General features: G+C 37.9%; 1 protein-coding gene across 7 annotated transcripts; it reads left to right on the top strand.

Moving 5' to 3' along the window:
- Positions 1–138: 138 nt before the first annotated feature.
- Positions 139–26,391, top strand: SLTM (SAFB like transcription modulator). Of its 7 annotated transcripts, none has more exons than XM_067004130.1 (21): positions 139–411; positions 1,175–1,262; positions 10,007–10,071; positions 10,400–10,585; positions 11,014–11,061; positions 11,990–12,017; positions 13,370–13,838; positions 14,403–14,452; positions 16,484–16,602; positions 18,216–18,365; positions 18,453–18,562; positions 18,650–18,729; positions 19,123–19,214; positions 19,439–19,602; positions 20,632–20,806; positions 21,404–21,528; positions 22,496–22,666; positions 23,550–23,864; positions 24,316–24,469; positions 25,238–25,395; positions 25,726–26,391. In XM_067004130.1, the coding sequence occupies exons 1-21, from the start codon at positions 217–219 to the stop codon at positions 25,832–25,834; spliced, it is 3,051 nt and encodes a 1,016-aa protein (XP_066860231.1). In that variant the 5' UTR covers positions 139–216; the 3' UTR covers positions 25,835–26,391. The 7 variants fall into 7 exon arrangements, with proteins under 7 accessions (XP_066860231.1, XP_066860226.1, XP_066860230.1 ...); XM_067004125.1 differs by having other exon boundaries at positions 143–411; positions 18,650–18,810; XM_067004129.1 differs by having other exon boundaries at positions 143–411; positions 13,424–13,838; positions 18,650–18,810.

The raw sequence follows: 26,391 nt of genomic DNA on the forward strand, positions 1-26,391 counted from the left end.
CCCGGCCTTCCTGGGCGGGCCCGGCGGGGCCGAAGCGGCGTCCCCCCTCCCCGCCCGCCCGCCGCCCACCTCTCGCGGGGAGGTCCCGGGGCCAGGTGAGCCGCACCGCGCCTGCGCCGCGCCGCCAGGTCGGCCGCGGCCTCCATCCGGGTACTCGCGGCCGGCCGGGCGGGGGGGCTCATTGTGCGTGCAGCTGCCGCGCTCAGTCGCCCTAAAATGGCCGCCGCCGCCTCCTCTCCCGCCGCCGCGGGGGCTCCTGCGGCGCCCAGCGCCCCGGCGGCCGCGGCGCCGCCTCCCTCCGAGAGCAAGAAGCTGGCGGAGCTGCGGGTCATCGATCTCAAGTCGGAGCTGAAGCGGCGCAACCTGGACATCACCGGCGTGAAGACGGTGCTCATCTCCCGGCTCAAGCAGGTGAGAGGCCGCGGGGGGCGGCCCGCCGCCGACCGGCCCTGCCCGGCCCGGCCCGCCGAGGGGCCCGGCCCGCCGAGGGGGCCCGGCCCGGGGCCGCGGGGCGACCGGCTCTGGGGGCGGTGTCCCCGGCGGCAGCCCTGGTGCGAGGGGGGCGGGACCGCTGCCTGCCGGCGGAGGGCGAGGGGCTGCGCTGCGCTGCCTGGCCCCGCTCCGCCCGGCAGCCCCGCGGGCACCGCGCCCCGCTCGGCCGCTGGCCTGGGGCGGCGGCTCCTGGCCCGGGCTGCGGAGCGCGGAGGCCGGGCCGGGCCGGCCGGTGGAGCTCGCCCCGCGGCCTTGCGGCCCGCCCGCCTCGTCGGGCAGCCGCCGGGGCGAGCCCCGGGGGTGGTGCCTGCGGTAGGGCTGCTGTGGCGGTGGCTCTTTATTTATTTATTTATTTTTAAATTTCTCCTGTTACTGTCTGGCCCTTAATGTCATCGTGTATGTCGTGGTGGCCTTCTAGCGTTGCGATTGCTGAGAGAAGCGTGCTGGTACTCGATAAGCTGTCCTTCTCAAAGTGTCACTACAACAGCTTGAACTGTGGCCGTTATCTCTGGCCTTTCCTCAGCCTCCCCCAGCTTTAAGTGGAAGGTTTAACCTAGAGTGATTCTTAAAATACTTAATAGTTTCAAAAATATATAATTTGGCTCAGTGACGCTTGCTGAAGTCAAATTGTCTAGCTTTCAATTGAACTCAGTTAAAAATTATCCTTTTTTGTCTCATTCAGGCTATTGAAGAGGAAGGAGGTGATCCAGATAATATTGAAATAACTGTTTCAGCTGACACACCCACCAAGAAACCAACTAAAGGCAAAGGTTAAAATCTGTTGATATAGATTATGTATTTAAAAGAGCTTTTTGTTGCATATATCGCCTTTAAGAAGGAGTGTATGATTGTAGCCTGTAGCATGGCTGCAGTTCTGACCTAACTGTTTATTACTTCTGTCACGTAACACACCTTGTCTTACGCGCTTTCAGTCACTGCTTCTCTTTCCCCCATCTCCGCTCCCCCCCCATCACCACCTGTTTCACCTGCTCGTTTCCTTCTCCTGCAAACTGCTATGTCTGTCTCTCAGTGTCACACATCTACTTATCTTTGAGGGTGTGGGATGTGTGGAGAAATGTGTTGAGGCTTAAAGGGGTCTTGCAGCGCATAGGGATGCTGGGCATATATGGAAAATGGGTTGGGTAGGTGATGTGTTATGAGGTAGTGGCTGTACAGCCTTCTGACTGGGTCTGATCCTGGAGACTTCTGCTGTGTGTGCTCTGACTGTACAGATGGTCTGTGAGATTTATTTATTTTTTTTGGAATATGCTGTGTACTGGGGGTCCTGAGCATGGATCAGACCCTGAATGTAGGTAAAATGGGTGTAGGAACTGCCGTGCAGCTCTGATGCTGGACATGGACATCAGTGTAGTGACTGAGTATCTGTGCAATGGCAGAGGGAAAACGAAGAGGTTGTTTAGCCATGGGAAAGGACCCAGAGTAGTGATGTTTGTGGTAGGGGTCACAGCCTGAACAGTATTGTGTTGTGCAGATTTATTAACATACTTTTTACTGAAGTAAGACAAGATTTATAAGTAAGAGTTTCCTGATTATGATCTGAAGGCTTACTGGGAAATGAAACATCCAGTGAAGAGGTTTCAGTTCTTAAGTTGTGAAAAATAACTCTTTAGATTTTAAGCTGGCATACTTGGCAATGGTTGTGTTGGCTGTGTTTCCTTATGCATAACTATTTAAAGATATTTTGGGGGAACGACTGTTTTCTGTTTTTCTGGGGACATCTATAACCTGCAAAGTAATACTGGGGAAGGAAACTTCTGTTTTATGCATAGCATTCTTCATTGAACATATATGCTAGGTGTGTTCATACATATGCTATAGATAGCTGTTTTGGAAATGATCAACCTTATAACAGTGTCATTTGTCTTAGGCTGAGTGTTGTGATGGAAATGGTTATTAACATTTTCGTCTGGTGTTGTGAATGGGGAATTTATTAATAAAACATATCTCTATAGGAAGTTTGAGTAATAACTCGTCTGTGCTTTTGGCACATGAGAAAATTGTGAGGAAAATAAGCTACCAATGTGGTTTCATTCTCTGTGGCATTGCTTTATTCCTTATTCTGGGAAAGGTAACTGATGCTGAAGAAAACTATATGGAAGCTAAAAAAGGAAACGCTTCCACAATTTTTAATGTAGAGACCAAAATGGCTGTTTGTTCTGCTGTTCCCTTATCTCCTGTTTTTCATCCTCCTATTTTCCAAACTAGATTCATGACATGCATGATGTGTTTGAACTGGCCTCTTCTGTAGCTGTGCTATTTCGCTTCTGCAAAGATAGCTTCCCTACTAGTGATGCTGCTGCCTGAGCCGAGGCTTCATTCAGTAGCTGCGTGCTGCCACCTCTTCTATGGAACTAAATTGTAAGGCTCATGTACAACATGTACAGCCTTGCTACAACTCAAAGCAAAATATGACCTTCATGAAGTTCTTATCAGCTCGCTCTGTAAACTTGAGAATTTCTCATTACTTTTCAGATTACAAAAGTCTTATGAGCGAAGTTTGTGCCAAAATTTTGAGAGGTTTATGCAGCATTAATCTTCCAAGTAAGGAACAAGAACAACTCATTAATTTGTCTAGGGAAAATCTTTCTGGATCTTAATGGATCACTACTAACTGTTCTTTCTGTTAAGTACCTTTGAGCTGGAAGGAAAGGTGTTCCACAGAAGTTCTTTTCTTTCTTTTCAGCTGTCCCTTGTGGTCTTAACTGCTGATTTTGATGTTATCTTCCCCTCTTCCTATCCTTGTTGTTGAAATATATTACTGGTTACCAAGAGTTATCCCTCTAAACTTGGAAATCTAGCACTTAGAAAAATCTGTTCCCAGCCATGTCACTAGGGAACTTTCTAAGGCATGTAGAAGATGCATGCCTATCAACTGGATTTTCTCTTGAAATTAACCATCTTGATCCTCCTTGTACTTGTATATGGTCTTTGCTATGAGTAGTGTTGCGCCCTGTACTGATTTTGCTCACAGATTGCTCCAAGCCTTTTGCTAATGCTTTACACCCCTCTCCCAATAGCTTCAGACTAATTCTAGTGAGTTTTTATTTTAATTATTTTACTGCTGCCTAGCAGTAAAATAAATGACGCTACCGGTTCTATAGTATTTTTTCATGCTATCACTGCTGTACAAAGGAAGGTAGGAATACTAGATATTTGTTGGAGTTACAAAGAAAATACAGCCTCAGAAAAGGCCAAGGAGTGGGAGTAATAGATAAAGCTTTTTTCAGCAGACAGGGAGAGGTGAATGGGGGGGAGGAAGGGCATTTCATCATGAGAATCAATCATGTCAGGTGGCCATCAGTTTTAGATCTGAATGATGCTAGTTCTACTGCATCTCTTAAGATCTGTGGAAACAGCGAGGTGGCTAATTTCATAGCAGTGTCACAAAAACTTATTCTAGAATATTGATGCAGGTTGAGTTGGGAGGAAGGGGGAGGGTACTCTATTTGTTTTCCCTCTCATTGCCTCCTTGTGTGTGTTGACAAAAATGGACAAGAATAGGCATGAAGCTAAGATTGAGACTTAGTTTTGCAGGACAGCATTTTTTAACGTCTCAATAAATTGATTTATCAGCTGAGTGTATACTGTAGATTTTTACTAGACTATGACAAGCTTTTGACAGTGATGGTACTAAACCAGCCTTTTACGAGATGGGGAAGAAACGGCTGTAAAAGTTACTATGAATAGAAGAATAAGGTCTTAATTAAACTGACTTGAATATAGACTTTCTTCTACAAACAGTACCTCACCAGTTCTGCAGCATGTGATACTGGGGGGGGGGAGAAGGAGTTTTATTTAAAACAGAGCATTTACAGACCTGCCAACATGTAGATAAAACACAGGGAGCCGTGTGGATCCACTCATGAGGGAAGTATGCTGTTAGAGGTTTTTGCATCAAGACTCCTACCTGCAGAAGGAATCTGTAATGCAAGCAAAATCCTTGATCAATTCTATATTTAAAGTTAGTCAAAATAACACTTCTTACCTGAAGCTAATTTAACTATGTGGAGTAAAGAAGAGCTGCAGAACAACTAATTAAAAGAGCTATATAGGTGAGATTGGCTGGCTTTGACAATTCAAGTTTGAAAGCTTGAAATTGAATAAATACCAGGTGTTCCATCGAACCAACTGTAATTGCCTCAGTTGTGCCTCCACTCCCTGGAACTTAGCAGCTGCTAAGAAAAATTCATTTTTGTAAAAATATGGCAGTTTTTAAAAAAGATGTTCTTTTCAAGCTTGAACGTTCTGTTGCTTATTCTAGAATTTAGAGCAAGTTACTGCTAGTATTAAATCCTCTTAAAGTTTGTGATATGAACGTTCCTTTGAAGTATCTGCAATCAAAAATATGGTAGCATTTTATTGATACATTGTAATGCGGTGATTGAAAATTACTTTTCTGCCAAGTTTTGCATTTAGTGCAGATGAAGAACAGATTTTGGACTAAGCAATTTTAACTTCAGAGTGTTAATGTGGGCAAAGATATTTTCTGATGCTTTTCAAGTTTCTAAGGCCCCTTAGTCACCTATTATTTTGCAGCTTCAGTCTCCTCCTGGTTTCCATCTATTTCCAACTTGACAATACTGACTCTCAGATGAAATGTTGATTCCTGACAGTGTCTAGCTTATACTATTGCCTGAATAATTTTGATTTCTTTGTTAAACCTGTTAAGTGACTAAAAGAACCAAGTAAAGTTGTTGGCCTTTAAAAGGAAACTGGAGTGAGGAAAATGATCTGTTGCGATGTCATCTGTCCTTCAGAAATATTAAAATAATTGTTTTAGCAAGCTGTCCATTATTTCTTCTCCTGTTAAAGGTGTTAATGTCTGTTACTGTAATTTTGTGGTTTGACTTCTGAAACACTGCAGAGTGTGGTGAAGTGTGCCCAGCAGTAGATCAGAATTCTCTGGCCCAGTGAACTAGCATTGGAAAGGACAGGGACTGTAAACTTCATTTTAACTGTTTGTTACGTATGTGATGTAATCTGCTGGGTGCTAATACAAATGTCTTAATTCTAATCGTGAATAACCCGATTTTTTTCTAAATAAATATTTTTAGAATACTTTTTCCAAATTAGTCATCTTCCTGAGCTTTGCTGACCTGCTTTTATTATTGTTTTTTTATGTATTTATTGAGGCAAACAAGTAGCTTGTTTGACCTTGCTGGCCGGTTCTGTTGATCTGTTTCACAGTTGCTGAATAAAGTAGTACAGACTGAAAAGTGACCTCTCCAAATGCGCTTTTGGGGGGCTTGCCCTTGCACACAGCACTGCTGCAGTGTCAGCTAACTAAGCCTGTTAGTATTGCAAGTCATGTCTGTCTTAACAAACCTACTTTGTGAGTCAATTAATTAATTTTTTTCTAGGTATCTGAGCGGTGGTGCATTCAATCAATCTAAGTATTTCTGCAAACTTTGAAGTATTTCTGTCAATATTAAACCAACTGTTGAGACCCTCCTTTCTCCCAAGTATTTTACTCAAGATAAAGTACATCATAAGGAAATAATAAATGCAGTTCTGTTCTCCTCTTTTGAGGAAAGATGTACTTAAATTATTTGTAAAGAGAACTTTCCTTTGGAGGTAGAATTCTTGCCTTTTATTCAGTAAGTGATATATAGAAAATAATCTTTCTTTGGGGAATGGAATTCTTAAGCTAAAATACCTGAACTCAGTTCTGATCTGATGATTAGAAATTGAAGATATCGTAAGTTGCAATCAACACCTGAAAAATAGCACACAGTCTTACTCTTAGGAATGCTTTGCATAGGTGGCTCCAACGTTAGAAAGTTGTTTCCATCACTTGAGTTGGGATACATCAGCCTTACTGAAGTGAGATATAAATAGTATAGAAGTCTTACCTACAGCTTTTTATCTGCTCTTGGAAAACTTGTTAGGAAAAACTAATCTTGCTAAATACTTCCTAAGTAACTTCATTAAGGTGCAAGTGAGTGATATCTCTAATGAGCTGCCCTAGGAAGCATTATGAATGTTTAATCATATGATTAGAAATGATGGCAAATGTTATGAGCAACTTGGTGATTATCTAGAGAATACCTGGTTTTGCAAAGTGCATGCTTTCTTAAAAAAAATAAATAAATAAATGAGTAACAGCAGTATTGTGCAGAAGCTATAAAAAACTTAAATATTCTTGGTACCCTATGATACCATTTAAGAATACAGTAATGTAACAAGGTGACTTTTGTTAATGTTATGGCAAGTGGTCCTATTCAAGTTGCAGCAGTTGTGGGCCTCTAATGTTATAAAGAGTTTATTCCATTGTAAGGGTTGTCTTTCCCCATCTTCCTCTTTACTTCCTGTCCCATGTTTTTAATGATTCTTTAGCATCAGCTATGAGAGAACATTGTTGCGGGTTCACCAGGAATACCAGAGGAGATGCAGTCACTAATTCTTCCAAAACTTGGTGATGAGTGTCACTCTACTTCTGCATGAGATGCAGGTTTCTAGTTTGAGTTGTCTGGAATAAACTGTTAGATAATTCTAATGGATAACTGTTGGGTAGTCTCAATTCCCTGTGTAGAGGACAATGAATGGATATGATGAACTTATCTTACTGTAAGACTTGTAAATGAGAAAGTAAACCTGCATAATATTAAACCAATGCTTTAAAGATGTTTCAAATCTTCTACTTACCTCTAAGGAGGTTACCCATTCTCTATGTAAATACTCTTGCAATTTCATGGTGTGTAGCAATTGCCATAGCCAGAAAAGTGATTGAGCGCAGCTTATAAGAGTACCAACACATCAAGGTAAATTAGCATTTGTGGTGTTAGCTCAGGGACCCAGGTTTGTGGTGAGTACTGTTTACAACATTGACACTTTCAATAGCCACTGCATGGATAACCTGTACACATGAGAAATTTTGTTGTGTTGCAAGCTTGTGTGACTTGAGACCCACTGCACCTGTTGTCTGCAGAAGGCCCAGCTATTCTGACTGTAGTTGTTAACATACCTTTTAATCCCAGTTATCTTCCTCAAAGTGAGACTGGTCTGGAGTATGTTCACAAATACTATCGGTTTCTGGAAAATGTTTGTTGTAATCTCACAGTAGTTATGTGGAAATGAGAGCCAAGTAAATGAGAGTCCATTGTGAGTGAGTATCAGTGTAGAAAAGTCTTGAATTTTCATCGATGCAGGGGTGGTGTTTTTTTTTTTTTTTGGTTTAGCAAGTTACTGTCACTAACAAACCTATACCAACATCTGGAAACTATTTGTATCAGACCTTTGAAGTACTGTGATGCTAACCAGGTCAAAGTAACCTGAAACACAGAACTAGCAGGGAAAGTAAGCTTCCTACCACTTTCTGGCTAGAAGCTGCAAAGCAAAGGTCATTATTCAGGTTTCCTTATGTCTTTGAATACCTCTGATACTCAGAGCAAACTGGGCTTTTATTGCAAAGGCAGACTAATGAAAACATATATGCCTGTCTCGTTTACTCTAGCAGAAAGTAAAAAGTACAGAGGGCTTCTTTATGCAAAGGTATAACTTCCCTTTGATGAGGACATGTCAATAAAATGCAGTTCTCTGTCATTGCAGAATGATGGGACTTACTTGAGGCAGCTGTGTCAATTGTTTTTTTCTATTCCCTCTGAAGTTCACCTGCCAAATTTCCTCAGACAAAACAAGTGAATTAAAGTAGTTTTCAAAACAGCACATGCTAGCTAGTTACTAAATGTCCAGCATCTGCTGTATTTGCTTATCTGTGTATGCCTCTCTGGATATGAGATGCAGGAAGAACTTGGACTTTGAATTTTAAGAAACTGAAGAACTGAAATGAGAGGGTTGAACCAGAAAATCCATGCTGTTTCACTGCTTTCTTCTTACATTGAAGATATCTGTGGTTATAGATTCTGTTGCAGAATGCTGAAATGTTAATACAAAGTTTGGGTTAGTCTGTCTTTCAAACATCAGGTGTGAAGCATATCAAAAACTGTCCTTTCTAGTATAAGTCCACAACTCCTTGAGGGAAGCCAAGCTTCCCTAAGTATACCTCTGCTGCTGGGTTTTTACTCCAAAATCTCACAAATCTATTGCATTCCACATATAAAATGGGAATGTGTTGTTGGTTCTCCTGTGCGTTTAGATCTGAACTTTCTCATGTTTTGCAATCAAAGACTTCTGCAGTGTATCTTTTCCTGGAGACTAGTGCATTTCTGACCTCATCATGCAAAATGGTGTATACAGGAGTACTGTCAGTTTTGCCTTTCAGTGAAAAAAGGGAAAACAATTGGAGTCAAAGTAGAAAGGAAACAGTAGTCTCTCTTTTTTCATCCTGTAGTATAGCAGTTTCTAACTTTGAAATGTAATTTAAGAGCTGTGTGTGAAAGACTATGAAAAATTAATTGTTGACTTAAAAAAAAGACTATTCCAAGTCACAGAAATGTGCATGCTACATCAAACTTCAGCTTGGGTTTTCCTTTTCTATTCCTTCAGAGTATAAAATTGATAATTTAGCATTTGTTTGAAGATGAAGCGATGAGCAGAGAGATGAGGTCAAAAACTAAAGCATTAAGTGCTGATCCTGACTGCCATCTCATTTATGTCTTGAATTGATACTGAGTTTCAACAGAAAATACTAAAGCTCCTTCCCAACTGAACTGCTTTTTCACCTTGAGCTACTGAAAATTGTCACGTAGGCTGATCTTTGATAAAATGAAACAGAATGCTCTAAAAAGGGCTTGTTTGTATGGATATATTACATCTAGTCCTCTTTGGCCTTATTTTTGCAGAGGGTTAAGGAAATGCAATGGGTTCCAAAGGGAACTCTGTCTAGTCATCTCTGCTGAGCCATATTTATTAGGAAAAAAGCATGTGTGCACTGGAAGAACAGAATTCTTTGATGGAACATGCCCTCTGTACTCTAAAGAATATGTAGAAAAGCCAGTACTTGATCTGACTAAGTTCTGCTGCTAGTTCCTCTAGTGATGAAAAGCGCGGAAAATGGAGGCTTGTAGAAGCTGTGGACTTCACATGCTTGTAGATACTCAAAAACATAGATAGATAAAACCCTGAGCAATCTGATCATAACTTGAAAGTTAGCGTTCTTTGGAGCCTGGGGCTGGGCAGACCTTCTGAGGTCCCTTCTAACCTAAATTGTTTTGTGCTGCTAATTATCCTATAGAGTGGCCTTTCCAAAATCTTAGTTATAAAGTATAGTTTAGCTCCAGTAATTCTAGAAATACACACTGTAGTGTTCTCTTCAATTTCATTTCTGAAAGTAGAAGAGTTGATATTAAAATCACTAACTTGGATGTAACTGCTTGTTTATGAAACAGCATTGATTGTTCATATTAGCTCATGTGATGTTTTTTTCTCCCCACCTCAAAAACACTAGACTTTGGAAGGGCTATATAGTAGTGAACAGTTCAGATATTCTAGAGGATGTAGAGAATAATAAACTGTAGTCCAGCACATAATCAGTATTGGAAGAAAGCCTGCTCTGCTTAGCAGCTTTCATCGTTAGCATATCCTGTCATTTCAGGTAAAAAGCAGGAAGCTGATGAATCAACTGGTGATGCTTCAGTTGAAGAAGATTCCTTTGTCAAGGTAATAAAAGTATGCATTTTTTCAAAAAAAAAAAAAATGCAGAATATTCCAGTTGCTATTTAAGTTCAATGTTTGGCTTTATTTCAAAAAAAAAAAACAAACCTCCGTTTTCTCTGGACTAATTTACGTGGAAATCTGGATCATTGTTTTTTACTGTGTTCAGAGCTGTCATGCTGAAGTGTGTGAAGGTGTGGGATTTTTTTGAAGCATACTAAGTTCTTATTATGGCTGTGATACAGTATTTTGCAAAAACAGCAATTCTGGCAGTGATTTTTTTTTCAGAATATAGCTAATACTCATACCAAATATTTGTTGTTCACATCAAAAGGAAAGTGAATTGGAGACTCAAGATGCAAGTGATCAAGACGGAAATGATGAATTAAAAGACTTTAAAGAATCTGTTGAAGATGAGAACTTGAATTCTAAAGAACTTCCATCTGCAGAAAAGAAAAGATACCACAACTTGGAGCCAGCAGAGACAACAGAAGATGTAGAAAAGGATTCTGAAAGTCAGGTACTCTTGTATTTTATGTGCATCTTTATCAACAAAGTGCTTATTTTCTTGTCTGTACTAATGGGAAGTAAAGAACTAGTTTTTCTGCTTTGTCTTGCTTGCTTATCTCCAAAAGATAATGTGTTAGTTCTTTTTTCCTGTTTTTCTTGGCCTATATCTGAATAGTCCTGAAACAAATGTGGTATTAGTTGATAAAACTGTACCACGGTCCACAATTGAGTTCCCAAGGGGTTCTTTTCCCTTTTATTAATAATGACATACATAACCTAACACTGAAATCTAAGATGCAAGTTAGGAAAAGCACTCATTGATGTTCACTTTGAGTGTAAAATGTTTTCTGAATTAATTGAATTTCTTGACTCTGAATGTTTTTAAAGTATGTTACAAATAGCTTGCTTGCTTAGCAAGTCCTTTTTATGTTTTCATAGGAAAATGAAGGTCAAGACATAGAAGATTACACTTTTCCAAGTGTCCATGTAAGTTCCAAATCATTTGTATAAGCTGATTTTCATATCAGTTAATTCGGAAAAGATCATTTTACACTTGCTTTCTGTTCCAGTTTGCATCTTAGAGAGTCAGATACTGCTTACCTTTATTGTATTACATTATAGAAAGCTTTTTTTAGTAAGAAAAAAGTGTGTGTAAATGCAAACTCCTGTCTACAATTTAGGAGTATTCAGTGCATAGACTTAGTAAGGTATATTTTTTTAAACTCTCTTAAAAAATACTTCAGAGGGCTATGACAAATGATAACAAAGTATATAACCAAGTATATACAGCCTTCTAGATATACATCTACAACTTCTGTTTTAACTTTCTAACTTTGCCTTTGGAGAATGTTTTTGTTAATACTAACTTTCGTAACATCTTTAAGATCAGAAATTCATTCTGCGTTCCATAGAACTGACATCTGAAAAGGGACAGATTAGTAGTGTTAATGATAAATAAATAAATGTTAGAATTGCTGTTTCATTTAGAAATAGTTAATGAAGGAAGTCTACCTAGTTTCAGACTTCTCTGAAACTAGGTAGTTTCTTTTTCTTTCAAAGCTGATGATGGATTGCTTGCATTTTGTTGAAAGTAGTACTCAGTGTAACATCTGTTCTGGAGGTTTTAGCAGGATAAGGGACAGTTTAGAAATATCTTGTTAAGGGAAGGTGGTGTCCAGATGGAGAAAACAGCTACACGTTGCAACCGATTGCAAGTATTGTAGATAAATACCAGTGAAGTTTAGTACAAATTTTCAGTGATTTGAAAAGGTTTGTTTTATTATCTTTTCTTTGGAGATGTTTTTATAGTTCATTAATTTACCTTCGTATGATAGAAGTTCTATGGAAAATATGAACTGTTCTACTTTAAGTTCTAAAATAGAAGACATTTAGTCTTGACTTCCTTTTCTTGCAGGATGGTGAAGATGAAGAAAATGAGAAAGGTATGTTTGAAGTTTAATAGAGTTTAAGAGGTCTTTAGCCTGGTAGACCAAGCAATTTTCTCTTGTAACTTTCAGTCTGTTTACTAATAGTAGTCTTCTCTCAAGTACTAAGTATCAGTTGTTAAAAGTTCAGCACCTGGAATCATTGCAGTCATTGGGTTTATTTCGCTCTTAAGAGTTACTTTACTTTTAAGAGCTGATTACAGTACTTATCAGTTACTGTGGTGGATGTATAAAGTAGTTGTAATACTATGAATCTTAACTGAATAAAAAAAACATAGTATTCAAGGACTCTGATTTTAATATACGGTAAGTCTTGATGCAAATGCTTCCAACTTGCACTGCAGTAACTGATGTTTACTTGAGTGGAAATGATACGTTCTTACACTGAACTTGAGCACCCAACATATGTATGGACCATCATATGCTTGAGTTAACTGTCACTTGGAAATACCGGTTGTATATAGAATGGTAAAACAAGTATTTGGAAACCTATGGAGTGGCTACTTTTTTTAAGCTGTGCTCATTAGTGAAACTATAGAAGGAATATAATGCATTTGGGCAAACAGACTTTCTGGACAGAAGTCTTAAGGATTCTACATATTGTGGACTAGAAAGGACATGGAACACCATCACTTTACACAAGATGGAATAAACACTGAAGTTACAGAATAAAACTGCAGACTCCTTGTTTACGAGGGACCTACAACTGAAGTATCTCTTCAGTGCAAACCCAAGAATTGTTGGAGATGCCAGTGTGGGACTGAGATGGAAAATCTGTCCAGTGGATGAAGACTGAGAACCCTTCGTCTACGAACTCTGGATTAAAGGTCGATCCTCTGTCTTCTGCAGCAACCTTGTACAGCTAACTTGACTGCCAAACAACTCATGGAAAGGAAAAGCCTAAGAAAACCAGTATGGAAGACTGACTGAAATTCTCCAAGACTGTAACTCTTTTGGATTTGGGAAGTCTGGAAGTCTTAAAACCTGGAAGATTCAAAGATGGATTAATCCAAACTGTGAGCATCCAAAGCAACTATTTTCTTACGACATGCTAAATCCTAAACTGGAAAATGGATACTTCTTATGAAGAACGGGTATCTCCAGGATGGAACCATATTCTGACTCCTAATGTTTTGGTATTTGTCTCTAGAAAATGTGTTTTGCCATGAAGAATAAGTGATCCTGGGTAAAGGATTTATATTTGTGTTAATACACCTTGTGTTTTTTTCCTAACCTTCCATCAGTGCTAATAACTGGCTTTGTATTTTCTAGGTCCTATTCTAGCTTATGCATATGAAATTGTTTAAACTTCTTGTTTTGCCATATTTATTCCTGTTAAATCCTCTTAGATAAAGCAGGTTCTGGTGATGGTACACAAGAAGTATCTAAACCTCTTCCTTCAGAAGAAAGCCTAGCTGAGGCTGATCACACGGCTCATGAAGAGATGGAAGCTAACACCTCTGTGAAAGAAGCTGAGGATGATAACATATCGGTTACAATCCAGGCTGAAGATGCCATCACTCTGGATTTTGATGGTGATGACCTCCTAGAAACAGGTAAAAATGTGAAAATTACAGATTCTGAAGCAAGTAAGCCAAAGGACGGGCAGGATACCATTTCACAGAGCCTGGAGAAGGAAAGCAAGGACTATGAGATGACTGAGAACCATAAAGATGGTAAGAAGGAAGACTGCGTGAAGGGTGATCCTGTCAAGAAGGAAGCCAGAGAAAGTTCAAAGAAAGCAGAATCTGGAGACAAAGAAAAGGATACTTTGAAGAAAGGTCCCTCGTCTACTGGGGCCTCTGGTCAAGCAAAGAGGTTTGTTTTTCTATGTCAGTTCTTTACGATACTGAGTACCAGCATTCAATAAGATCACTCTACATTAAGGGGGTAGCAGCAAGAATCTTATAATTAGTATCCTATGCTCCTGCCTATAGATTTTTTTGACCGCCATAAGTTACTTTTTAAAATTCAAGATCTTCGTATAGACACTATGTCCTACTGTGATTGCATTGTCGAATTGTCAGCATTTATTTGTTTTTTTTCAAATTGACGAGTTTTTTAAATGTCCTTGTGATGATGGTAATGAACAGCTATCAGTTCTAAGAACACAAAATGAAGTCAAGTCCCCGTCCTGAAATCTGGAGAAGATTGCCATATATCCACTGAATAGAGTTGTCAGAAAATCTAGATCTTCAGGCATCCTGGGGAAAATCAGTGCAAGAATCCATAAGGGAATCATTTGTTCAAATATACAGTCTAGCCCTTTTTATTTTTATTTTTTGAAATGTTAACTTGTCTATTAGTATTAGTAGTATAAAATGCAATACTTACAAATTCTGTGTTTTCAATTTTCTTCTGATTTTTAATTTGCTTCTCTAGCTCCACTAAGGAATCTAAAGAAAGCAAGACAACATCAAAGGATGATAAAGGTAACTATTGCAAGCTAGGGTAGTATTGCCTTGGAGTAAATGCCTTCCTATTTGAGAACTTCCTTGCCATGCACTAAAATGGCTTATATAATTGAACTCATTTGTCTGTAGTAAATTATGCTGGAGGTGCAGTAGTCATTAGCTCTGTATGTGTTTGTATTTCTCCTTATATTGGATTCCTTATAAAATATTTATTCTAAGGACTCTATGGAAAATGTTCTTTTATTTCAAAACATTACTGTAAGCAAATTCTACTTAACATCTCCCAGGTGTTTGTTTTGTGAGAATTTGGTATAATTTTCAAATATGCCTACTCAACATAAACCCAAATGGTTGTGTATATATATACACAGAAAAAATGCAAAAAACACTTGCAAATACTTAAACATAACACCAACAAAATTACTTACATAGACTAATTCTAGCTCACTTCTAAATAAAATGAACTGTCAACTACAATGTAACAGCTAGCATGCTAGCTAACAAAATTGCACTTGTGATTATTTAGTATGTTAAAGTTGGAAGCTATTTGTATACATTAAAGTTTCCTTCTGTTACCATAAAACTTGGTATTATGATGTAAAACTTCAGAGTGGAGCTCCAGTGTGTGTTAATGTCAACAGTTATACCGATGTCTCAGAGCCAAACAAATATATTCTTTGTGTCTCCTTATTCTGCCTATTAGCTCTCTGCCAAAAATCTTCGTTACAATCTCTAGCGTATCACAATGGATGAATAGAACTCTACCTGATAAATGAATTTTTGAGGGGAAATCTGTGTGACAGACATAACTGTCTTCTGTAGATGCCTGTCTGTTCATGATAGTTATACTTGAAGTTAAATAAAGATACAGTAAATCTATTTTCATGTTATGGGTGGCAAATACAATAACTGTAATAGTAACTATCATAAGGCTGTCTTAAAATACATATGCAAAGCCACTATAGTGGCTGTTTAAGGATATTCTAAGCATATTGCAGTTCATCAAGATAATTAGGATTATCAAAATAACTATTGGGATAATCCTAGATGAAAATAATGGTGGGTTTGTTACCTTTTGCTTTTAATTAACCAATGCATTGAAGGAGAACTACCTGTTAACAAGGTGGTTAAATTATCTTTTAAAGACTACATACTACCAGGTTTTTCCAACTGCTTAACTGGAGCTCTAGTTCTGGTCTTGCCTGTATGACTAGCTATAATTTACCTTAATCAGAAGCAGTTCGAACATTTAACAGGAAACAACAAGAAACTGAGTAAAATAATACAGTAGATGTTGAGAACACCTATACATGACTTCCTTGAGTTCTTAGTTCTGTGTTGCTACAGAAATGGCTAATACGTGTAAGTGGTGTTTTTTGTGTTGTTGTCTGGTGTTTTGTATTGTTGGCTTGTATGGGTGTTTTTTAAAGATTTAATGTTTTTCCTGCTTTTATTAGTATTTTCCTAGTATGTGTGAAATCATATTTGGTGGGCTACATCCAGCAGTACTTCTAAAAAGCTGCTCTGGATGGAGGGCAGATGCTTCATGAAGTTGTGGAAATCGGGCACATTCTGGGGCTAGGAAAAATAAGCTATAATGAGGATTAACTGTCTCCTCTGTGTTCACCTTTCAGTTGTCTCTCTAATATTACTAATGTAAAGACATACTGATGAAGTATTAATGTTGGGCACTAAAAAAATCTTTTCCTTTTTGGATAGAAGTTATTTAATAAGAATCAAAAAGTTGAAGCTAAATTTACGTATCTAAATGAGGTGTAAAGCATGTTTTAAACAGAGGATTGTATGATTTTCTAGTTCTGTCTTTTGGGTATGAGTTAGCCAAGCTGTTGGTCTCAATACATGGGTGAATGAATTAAATCTTATGGCGTATATTTTTTTTATATAGAAGTCTTTTCAAGAAAGGTAACCGGATAAACAGTTACTTAAAGGTAACAGGCTAAGTTTCTCTTTTCAGCAACAGTTTAGTTCAATATTGATAATACCTTTTGTTTCCTTAATTTTTTGGCTGTTTTGCAAAACTTGTTTCAGGAAGTGCAAGCAGTGTTAGTGGTAGCAGTGGAAGTTCAACTAGAAACCTGTGGGTTAGCGGACTCTCTTCCAACACAAAAGCTGCTGACTTGAAAAATCTCTTTGGCAAATATGGAAAGGTATTCCATGTGGTGTGATATTGTGTGTTGTGTGCGTCTCCTCCCCCACCTCTCCTCTATTCAGATACAGAAATTAAGTATTGATTCATTTAAACACAAGTGAGTTGAAATGTCTAACCAGTGTAATCAAAAAAAAAAAAAAACCCACAAAAACACAATACCTTCAGCACCTAAAATAAGAGTTTATGCTTACAGGAAGAACCATAAGTTAACTTTGTATGAAAATTGTCTTCATTTTGAGGTAAGATAGAAAATAAATGTCACTAATATGACTGGTCAGGACTGACTTTGAGCTTAACTTGTTGATTTTTTTTATTTTGGAAAATAAATAATGATGGCCATGTTCTTTTGCAACAGCTATGTATAACCATTAGCGTAAGATAATTTGCCAGTAGGTAAAATTGCAAAATAAGCAGTCTTTATAGCATCTGCTGCACTGGGAAACCTTTTCTTTTTTAAAAAAAGAGTGTTCTGAGGGCTTCTGAATGATGAAAAAAATAGGTAAAAAATAGGATAGCTTTTAATGTCTGTTCTTTCAAGGAGTCTTTTAATATTTTTATGAGCTTTGTTACATGTTGCTTAAACCAACTTATTTTTCCTGGATTTTGGTTTGGTTTAACATGGGAATTGCATAGAACACTGAAAAATCCATATAAGCTGAGCATTATTCTGAAAACAGTTGTTTTCTCCTTGCTCAAAGGAGTTAACTGTTAACTGTGTGAATACATAGCACCTGTGTAAACTTACGCAGTTATAATGTTTTATCTTTGGGACTAGTTAGAAACTTCACACTGTGGCTAATAAGTATGTGTACCGATTATTGGAAATCTGATTTTCCTAATAAATTAAGGAGGTGTTTTTATTTAATGCCTTCACAGGTATTGAAACCTGAGAGTATATTTTGTTAAAATTTCTAATTCTTTGTCTGCTTTTGCTGTAGAGGTGCTTGGCAGCACCTGTATTTACTTACATTCCTTATTTAAATAAATTGGTAAATACTTGATGTCTAAATGACTATACCATTGCAGGCTGCTAGAAAGATTAAATTCTTGCATTAGAGCAAGACTAGATCAAAAAGATTAGCTCCAGAAGTTAAAGAAATGCTAACAGGGAGCAGCAACTCAAGGCTTACTGCTTTGTCAAGATGCAGGTGTCAAAGAGCTGGTTGCTGAAACTACTTAGCCGACACATTTGCTAGCTGCCTCTGAAGAATTTTCTGCCTTATTAAATTACTGGATAATAATGCTTATACCTTCCTGTAATTAATTGGCAGCAGCTGACTTTTTTGAGGGTGTTCATCCATCAGAGATGAACCACCAAATTTAGATCAGTGGTGTTTTTGTGAATAATTTTTGATGGTAATTGTCAAAAAAAGAGTTTAGGTAATGTGTGTGAGGCTTTTATTGGTCAAAACATGATGTAAGCATTAATTTGTCATGATTTTAAAATTTTCAAAAAGGTGAACTATGCTTTTAAAAATTTGCAGCATCACTCCTAGTAGAGTGTAGGTTTTTGTTTTATATATAAACTAGGGTAAAAAATACTGTTGTAATATCATCGCTTCCTTATTATAAATGTATGTCTAAAACCCTAAATTTCACCTGTTTATGCAGGTACTTGGCGCAAAGGTGGTCACAAATGCACGAAGCCCAGGGGCAAAATGTTATGGCATAGTAACCATGTCTTCAAGTACGGAAGTGGCTAGATGTATTGCACACCTTCATCGAACAGAGCTGCATGGACAACAAATTTCTGTTGAGAAAGTAGGTTTAATAAGATGCAAACTTCCTAGAATAGACCATCTTATGCAAGAATCTGTACTAACTTTTTTGTTCTTGGAAAAAATGTAGGTGAAAGGTGATCCCTCCAAAAAGGAGCTGAAGAAGGAAAGTGATGAGAAATCTGGTTCAGGTAGAAGCACGGGAGATAAGAAAACTGCATCAAGTGATAAAGCCAGCAAGTAAGAACTTCTTATGTGTCTTTTGAAGTTGTGAAAATCCTTTAAGTTGAATCTTCCTCATTGTGTTTCTGTATCTCTCCTAACAAGAACTCCATCAACCAAAAAAGAAGAAAAGAAATCTGAGAAATCTGAAAAAAAAGAAAGTAAAGAAGCCAAGAAAACAGAAGGTAAAGATGAGAAGAATGATAATGGAGCAAGTGGCCCTAATCAAGAATCCGCTAAAAAAACTGAAGAAAAGAAAAGAATAAGTATGCAATATAGCCATGTTTCCTCCTATTGAATCTGTGTGTCTGACTTATTTTGGGGGCATGTTCCTGCTCGTAGTGGAAGCAAAGCAATTAAACGCCTGGCTTTTTTTTTAGACTCCAGTAACTTCTATTATATCTGATGTGAAAGCTTCCATATTTTATATTACTACTTAACTACAGACGTGCTGGTATGCTTCTACCAGTAACAGTTTGGTTTAGAGATTCATAAATTTCACCGAAGAAAAATCTGTAGTAGGCAAATGGAGATACGTGTTTGTTTTAAACCCCTCCTTTTTTTTCCCCCTTCACTAGGTGGTAAAAGCCCAGGTCAAGTTGTAGTTCTAGACCAAACAAAAGGAGACCAAGGCCACACTAGGACAGTTAGAAGGGGAAGATTTGAAAAAGTAAGTATCTATAGATTTGATAGAATCCTTATTTGAATTGAAGCTACCATACTGTTGATATCTGTACTGTGATGGGTCAATAAACTATCACAAACTGCTAAGCATAGATAGAAGCTCTATGTGCTTTGGGATAGATAAGTAGTTAATGATATTTGAACATAGCATCCAGAAATCTCCCTAAGGAATGAGACTTCTGAAATAACCATTGTAATCTCTATCTATAGCCACAGATATTGAGGAACAAAGAGCGTATTATTCAAGATAAAGTGAAATTCAGGGAATACAGGGGTAGAAAGGATATCTTGCCTTTTGAAAAGATGAAGGAACAGAGATTGCGAGAACACATGGTTCGATTGGAAAGAATACGACGAGCTGTTGAACTCCGAAGGTAGTAATTCAACTTTTTGCTAAAGGCTTTTTTACACATTAATTGATCAGATACTATATTTAGAAATCTAATTAGAATGTGTTCTGTCAAGCCTTTTACTCAGATGTTAAAGTCTGGGACTCTACCTAACAATATCTTTATACAAATTAACTGACTCCAAAATTTGCTTAATCTTTTAATAGCCACATGTGTGTACACGCATAGCTTAGTGTTTGTTAGAGGGGGTGTTACTGCATGCTAGTTTGCTTTTTGAAAATATGAGAAGTTGAATAGGAGATGTGGCCAAAAATAATGATTTTTAGAGAACTATTGTATGCCTAAATGACAAATCAAGCACAATACCATCTTGTCTCTACATAAAAGGACTAAATAGTTGGTCTGTTCTATTTGTCTCACTTTATATGGCCAAAATCTTGCGAAGGATAAAGTGACCTGTTGTTGACTGGATTTCCCTAAACAAAGGAACTCCCAGCAGGCATAAATTTTATAGTAGAAAATGCCTTTCCTGCTTCTTGTAAGCTGTTCTATAGGAAGTGGGAAGAAGAAAGCCAAATCAAGTTGTTCACATGTATACCTAACCTGTGCAAGTCAGAATTATGAATGAATATTGACAATGTTATTTTGTCTTTATTTTTGGACAGAAAGCAGTAAGTAAACTTTCGTTAGCTTGAAGCGGGCAAGAGCTAAAATAGAAAGTATTTTAAAGATCCAAATCATATTCTTTGCTAGACTGTTATCTGGTGGATAATAAACACAGCAGTATGAATGCAGCACAAAAAATAAAATAAGAATGATGATTCTTAACATAAACTTTTCTAGTATCAGTTGTCTGCTTAAATGGCTCTGCAGGATATGCTAAGGACAGTTTGGCTACTTGGGGCTAGAAGGAGTAGACTTATTAATACCAGGGCTTCTCTTAATAGTCTCCTCTCCAATAGTTTGTCAATGTCTGCCTGAGGTGATGTTAGTTTTGGATGAGAATTATTTTCAGATGAGTTTCTGCTACCTCCTTTGCTTTTTCTTTTTCAGGCGAAGAGAAATTGCGGAGAGGGAGCGTCGTGAGAGAGAACGTATACGAATAATGCACGAACGAGAAGAATGCTTGCAGAGAGAAAGAGAACGATTAGAAATTGAAAGGCAAAAACTAGAGAGGGAAAGGATGGAACGTGAGCGTTTGGAAAGAGAGCGTGTTCGTATTGAACAGGTATTGCATTATAGTCAAACAATACAAATATGCCTATCATAATGGACTGTAACCCAGTTTGCACTTGCTATGAATTTCTCTCTTCACCCTTCCACCCAGGCCTTAAAAGAACCAATGTAAAAACAAACAATTCACAATGTAAAACAACTGTAGTCTTTTATCTTGTTTAACTTGTAAATTGATGGCAAGTTCTTGCTACTGATTATACAGTAGCTGTATGTGTCTGTCACAAACACTGATACTGAAATTCACTAGGTCATTGTCCATACTAGTCTTAAGTAACTTCACTGTTTTTTTCTAGAGAACAGTGGCAGAGCGAACTTAATGAGATGCATTTCTGGGCAGTGAACGCATTAGCAACATAAGGAAGCACCTGGAGATTTTTGTACCTAATAGCCAATAGCTTTTCCAGATATAAAGAGGAAGAACACTTCCTCTTTAGAGAAGTGTTCCTTATGCTCTTTAATGTGGATGATATATATCAGACAGCCTCTAGCAGAAAACTATCAAGTATTAGGTCTGTATGCTTGCTATCTGTTTCACAGGTTTCCCTAGTAAGAGCTTGTGTTTGTGTTTTTTTCCACCCTTTCATGGTAGGAACGTCGAAAAGAAGCGGAGCGTATTGCTCGTGAAAGGGAAGAACTTCGTCGACAACAGCAACAACTTCGTTATGAACAGGAAAAGAGGAATTCTTTGAAACGTCCACGTGATGTAGATCACAGGTAATCTAATTCTCAAACCATTGTTTTAGAGTAAAAACAAACAGCTACAGCCTTCATGTCAGACCTGAAAAGGTGTTTGTGCCTGAAATGAATCTTCCTAGAAGAACTGAATTTCTGGTACGTTTTTTACATTAGGCTATGCCAAGTATGAAACAGGGTTTTGAAATAAGAGAAGCATACCATGAATAAATTCTTCCTGTACCAAAAGAGCATAATGTAATTGTGTGCATTTGCTGAGAAAAGCTGTTCATTCTCCTTAAATGGTTGAAACATCTAGTTTCCACTTCACATATCTGGTAAATTAATGGTTCAGAGTCAATGTGATGGCTTTTAATTTTTACTGAAGCTGACATCTATCACTTGATGTTTGAGTCACATGGCTGAGATGTTAGCCATAAAATTTACCTAACAGAGGTACAGTGGAATGTAAGTGTAAGTTCTCATGGTAGAGATAGTAGCAGAACACTAATTTCTTCATTAGGGGAGTAACGACAGCTTCATTTGTATATATTTCAGTATCTTGCATTCTCATCATAAAGACTGTACCTGCGTACTTCTAATTAACAAGGCTGTGACACTTCCCACACTGTTCTTTCTTGAGAACACTGTTCTGAATTTTTTGCTTCTCTAGAAGGCTGCTTTGAAGGCAAAATCTTGCATGGATTCCGTTTGCATGGATGGGGCATAAAATGTTTTGTTTACTTAAACTGCCCAAGGCAGTATACTGTGGCATAGATTTTTATTACTGTTTATTGATACTAACTCTTTAATTTGCAGACCAGAGTGAGGGGAGGGGGTTCTTAAGTGATTTTTTTCACTATTTAAAGAGTGACTGACTGTTAGAGGCTTTTCACGGGTTAAATACATGTCTTTAAAGCAGACAAGTAACTGGTAACTTGAACTGTTTTCTGTTAGGCCATGATTTGGATATATGTAACTGATAAGGATTCATTTGCTTCTCTTAAAGGAGAGATGATCCTTACTGGAATGAGAATAAGAAGATGGCTCTTGATACAGATGCACGTTTTAGTCATGGTTCAGATTACAGTCGCCAGCAGAACAGGTTTAATGATTTTGATCACAGAGAACGGGGACGATATCCAGAAGGTTCTTCCGTTCCATCATCTTCTTTTGATAGGTAAGTTCAAGTAATAGGGCAGGTATTTACCTGCCAACATCTCTCCTGATTTCACTTTTTACTACTCAAAATTTAAAGTCGTGCTAAAAGCATTATGCAATAAATGCATAGAATTGCAATAGAATTGCAGTAGTTTCCTGAAATGATTTTGGGACTTGCCCTTTATAGCATAAAATCTAATCTGCTTTTCTCTGGCGACATCAAATTAGCTGACTGGTGGTCTTTTTTTCATGACACTTCAAAAGAAATTTTGCAATTACTCCTCCTTCAATGTCTAGTCATAAGTGGGTTCCAATGGATTAGATCTGTTGTGCTTGGTAAATTCATCTTAGGAAATAAGGCTAAAAGCAACTGACCTAATGAGAATTAAGAAGACTTGCATGAGTCACACTGGCTAGAGTCTGTGCAACTCTGCAGTAGATACTGACTTCAGAACCAACTTAATGTTTCCATTAAATATTTCCAATAACCAGTTAATTTAAGACCACATAGCTGTGACTTCTGTACTTCAACTTCTATGCTGCATTGTACATGAAATATATTTTCTAGCTGACTTAAGAAATAGAAATCTAGCATTCCCTGTGCTTCATACTAGGAAGGTAAAAGGGAGGTCCTGTATTTGTTGAAATATTCTTGCCAAAACTAAGCAGACAAATCCATTAAAAAATGTTATGCTGGATTTAAGAACTCAAGCTCAAAAGGACAACTGTAAAAATAAATATAACTTGGTGTGGGAAGGGCCTTGAGATATGTACCACATAGATTTACATTTGAAAATACTGTTAATACTTATGAATATTTTCTAACCCTTGTGCTTAGATGTATGGAGAAATGCGAGTAATGGGAAACAATCAAATTACTTTTTCCTACTTTAACAACTTAGGCGAGAACGTTTTGTAAATCAAGGTGAAGCAAAGAAGACTCGCCCAACAGCCCGAAGAGAAGAGCCAGGGTTTGAGAGATATCCTAAGAACTTCAGTGACTCTAGAAGAAACGAACCACCACAACCAAGAAGTGAACTTCGAGATACAGACAGACGGGAAGTGCGAGGAGACAGAGATGAAAGAAGAACAGTGATAATTCATGACAGACCTGAAATACCACATGGTCGACATCCAAGAGAGACTGGTTCAAATCCACCTAGGCAAACAAATTGGAAGAGTGAGGGAAGCATAAGCACAGATAAACGGGATGGCAGGTGAGCTTGCTGGATAATAAAGAAGTTAGTGACAGTACTGATTCTTGTAGAATCTATCCATAGTAATAATTCCTCAGGAACTGATGTGTAAAGAGAACAGATCCCATCCTAAAGAGTGGCAAAGTCACCTTCCAGAAAGATTAGGAAAAAACTGTGTCAGCTGTCAAGTATGCTAAACCTCATCTATAAACTTGATGCTGACTCCCAGCAATTTATTCCTAATTATGCATGGCAACATACAGTAAGGAGGCTATCTATGTAAGACTGCTGATATAAACTAATAGATGCAAGCTTTAATTATTTAAAGAGCTATATCGATTTAAAAGAATTTTTCTAAGAAGCTAACTGCAAGTTGCTAGGAAACTAAAAACCACAAGTCGATATGTAAAGTCTATACGTACTATGATTTGGTACCAATTCTACTATACTGAAACCAGAATTTTGATGAAAGCAATTTTTACAGAGGTGAGAGGCCAGACCGATCAGGAAGAGAAGTGTCTGGACATGTGAGAGGTGCACCTCCTGGTAGCCGTAGCAGTGCTTCTGGGTATGGAGGCAGGGAAGGAGAACGAGGCGTGATGGGAGAAAGAGGAGGTGGAGGACAAGTAAGTCACTTCTTTCTGTTTGGGGTTGGAGAATACAAAATAATACTGGAAGAATAAGCTGACCATATTCTTTGATTCTACATAGCATCACATAAATCATAACAAGCATTCTGACTAATTTCAAGTTACTTTTCTTATTTTAAAGGGTGCATGTGTCTTGCTTTTTTTAATAAGCCAATAAATCTGCAGAAAACACAGTACTTATGTCAAGCATCTTTAAGGTGGAGCAGAACAATAGGTGAATGAGTTGCTGATCAGACTTCTAATTTGTCATTCTGCTTTTGGGGTCTTAATCTAATGGGTCTTAATCTTACAGTGCATGTTACTTCTAGTGCAGCTTGTCACTGTAAGCTATAGCATACTACTCACCAAAAAAACATTCTGCATCACTTGTTTTTAAAGCCTACAGACTAAATGCTCCATGCTACTAGATCCTGAAGCATTTTTTTTCCTCTTTCTGTGTGTTTACATATATACATGGAATGTGCTTGTCAGTGATTGAGAGATTAGCACAGAACTGGCAGTAAAGTATGAGCTCATGGAACTTCATTCCCTGGGCACCCATGCACTCGTTACTGCAAAATTGTTCCATTTTATTATCTAGAGTTATTTTATCAAGACTTCATGGATTGGGTAGCTGCTTACGGACTAAAGTCTTAAAAACTACTTGATTTTTTGAATAGTATTAACGGAGACCTTTATTGAAAAGCTAACTTTGTGTTTGATAATGAAAAATGCCTTTCTGAAAATGATTCATTTTCTTGCTAGCACTATAACGAGGACAGACATGTTGTTGAACGCCATAGTCGTGAAACTGGACCAAGGAAAGAATGGCATGGACCTAGTTCTCAAGGAAGTGGGTATCATGACACAAGGAGAATGGGAGATGGCCGTGGAGGAGGTGGCATGATGTCTCCACACACAAGGTACAGAAAATATTCCTTCTTCTCACTCCCCTCCGATCCCTCAAAGCTCTTGTTATGTTTAGGAAGTGTAATAGTTTCGGTACAATCAGTGTTACTTTCTGTGGATAGCTTGCTGCTGTATATCATATATAATCCTTCTTTCCATGCCAGCTTCTGGTTCCACAGTTCCTGTATTGCTAGTGGTAGTGCTGTTAAAGCCTTTCCTTGTGTGGTTTCAAGTCTTTTGAGACTTGAGTTTAACAGTTAGGTAATATGATAAATGTTTTTACCTGTATGCCCAGAGTATAGATACTTTTGATAACTTTTTTTTTTTGAAACCTTTGTTTCCAGTAATTCTTCACCAATTAATAGAGTTGTACAGATCACAGGGAATTCCATGCAGAGGGGAAGTGGCTCAGGATTTAAGCCGTTTAAAGGTGGACCTCCACGAAGATTCTAAGATCTACAGCTGCTTGGTTTCAAGATAACTTATTGAAATCTCTTGTAAACTTTCTTTGATTAAAAACAGGAAATCTTGTCTGGAAGTCCTGGTTAAATTTTTTTAATTTAACATGATTACTTTCCTCTCAATTTTGGAGGCATTTTAATAGTTACGTTGTAATTTTGGATAGTTTTTGTGTATCTTTGATAAGCATTTTCCTTGAGGCACTACAGCTGTATAAAAACAAATTGGAACCAAAATATTTGTTAATCCTGTACAAAAAGAGTAGTTTGCAGCTGTGTGCTAGTAGTTTGATTTACCAACATTAGCTCTGTGGTGTCATGCTTTAAAGTTAGCTACTTATCACACCATCATACACAACTATAACCTCCATTTTGAAGGTTATCCAGGCTATTCTCTCTGCTTTCTAATTTGTAGAGAAATACGATTGTTCTTTCATTACTGGGTATTATGTAACCTATTTTTGCAGAAGGTACTGTTACATTGAGTGCATTATGTGTATTCTTGCAAATGTATTCTTTTGAAATAAACCTTCATATTCTGTATAGCTTCTA

This window comes from Anser cygnoides, chromosome 11, assembly GCF_040182565.1.
Source record: "Anser cygnoides isolate HZ-2024a breed goose chromosome 11, Taihu_goose_T2T_genome, whole genome shotgun sequence".
Lineage (NCBI taxonomy): Eukaryota > Metazoa > Chordata > Aves > Anseriformes > Anatidae > Anser > Anser cygnoides.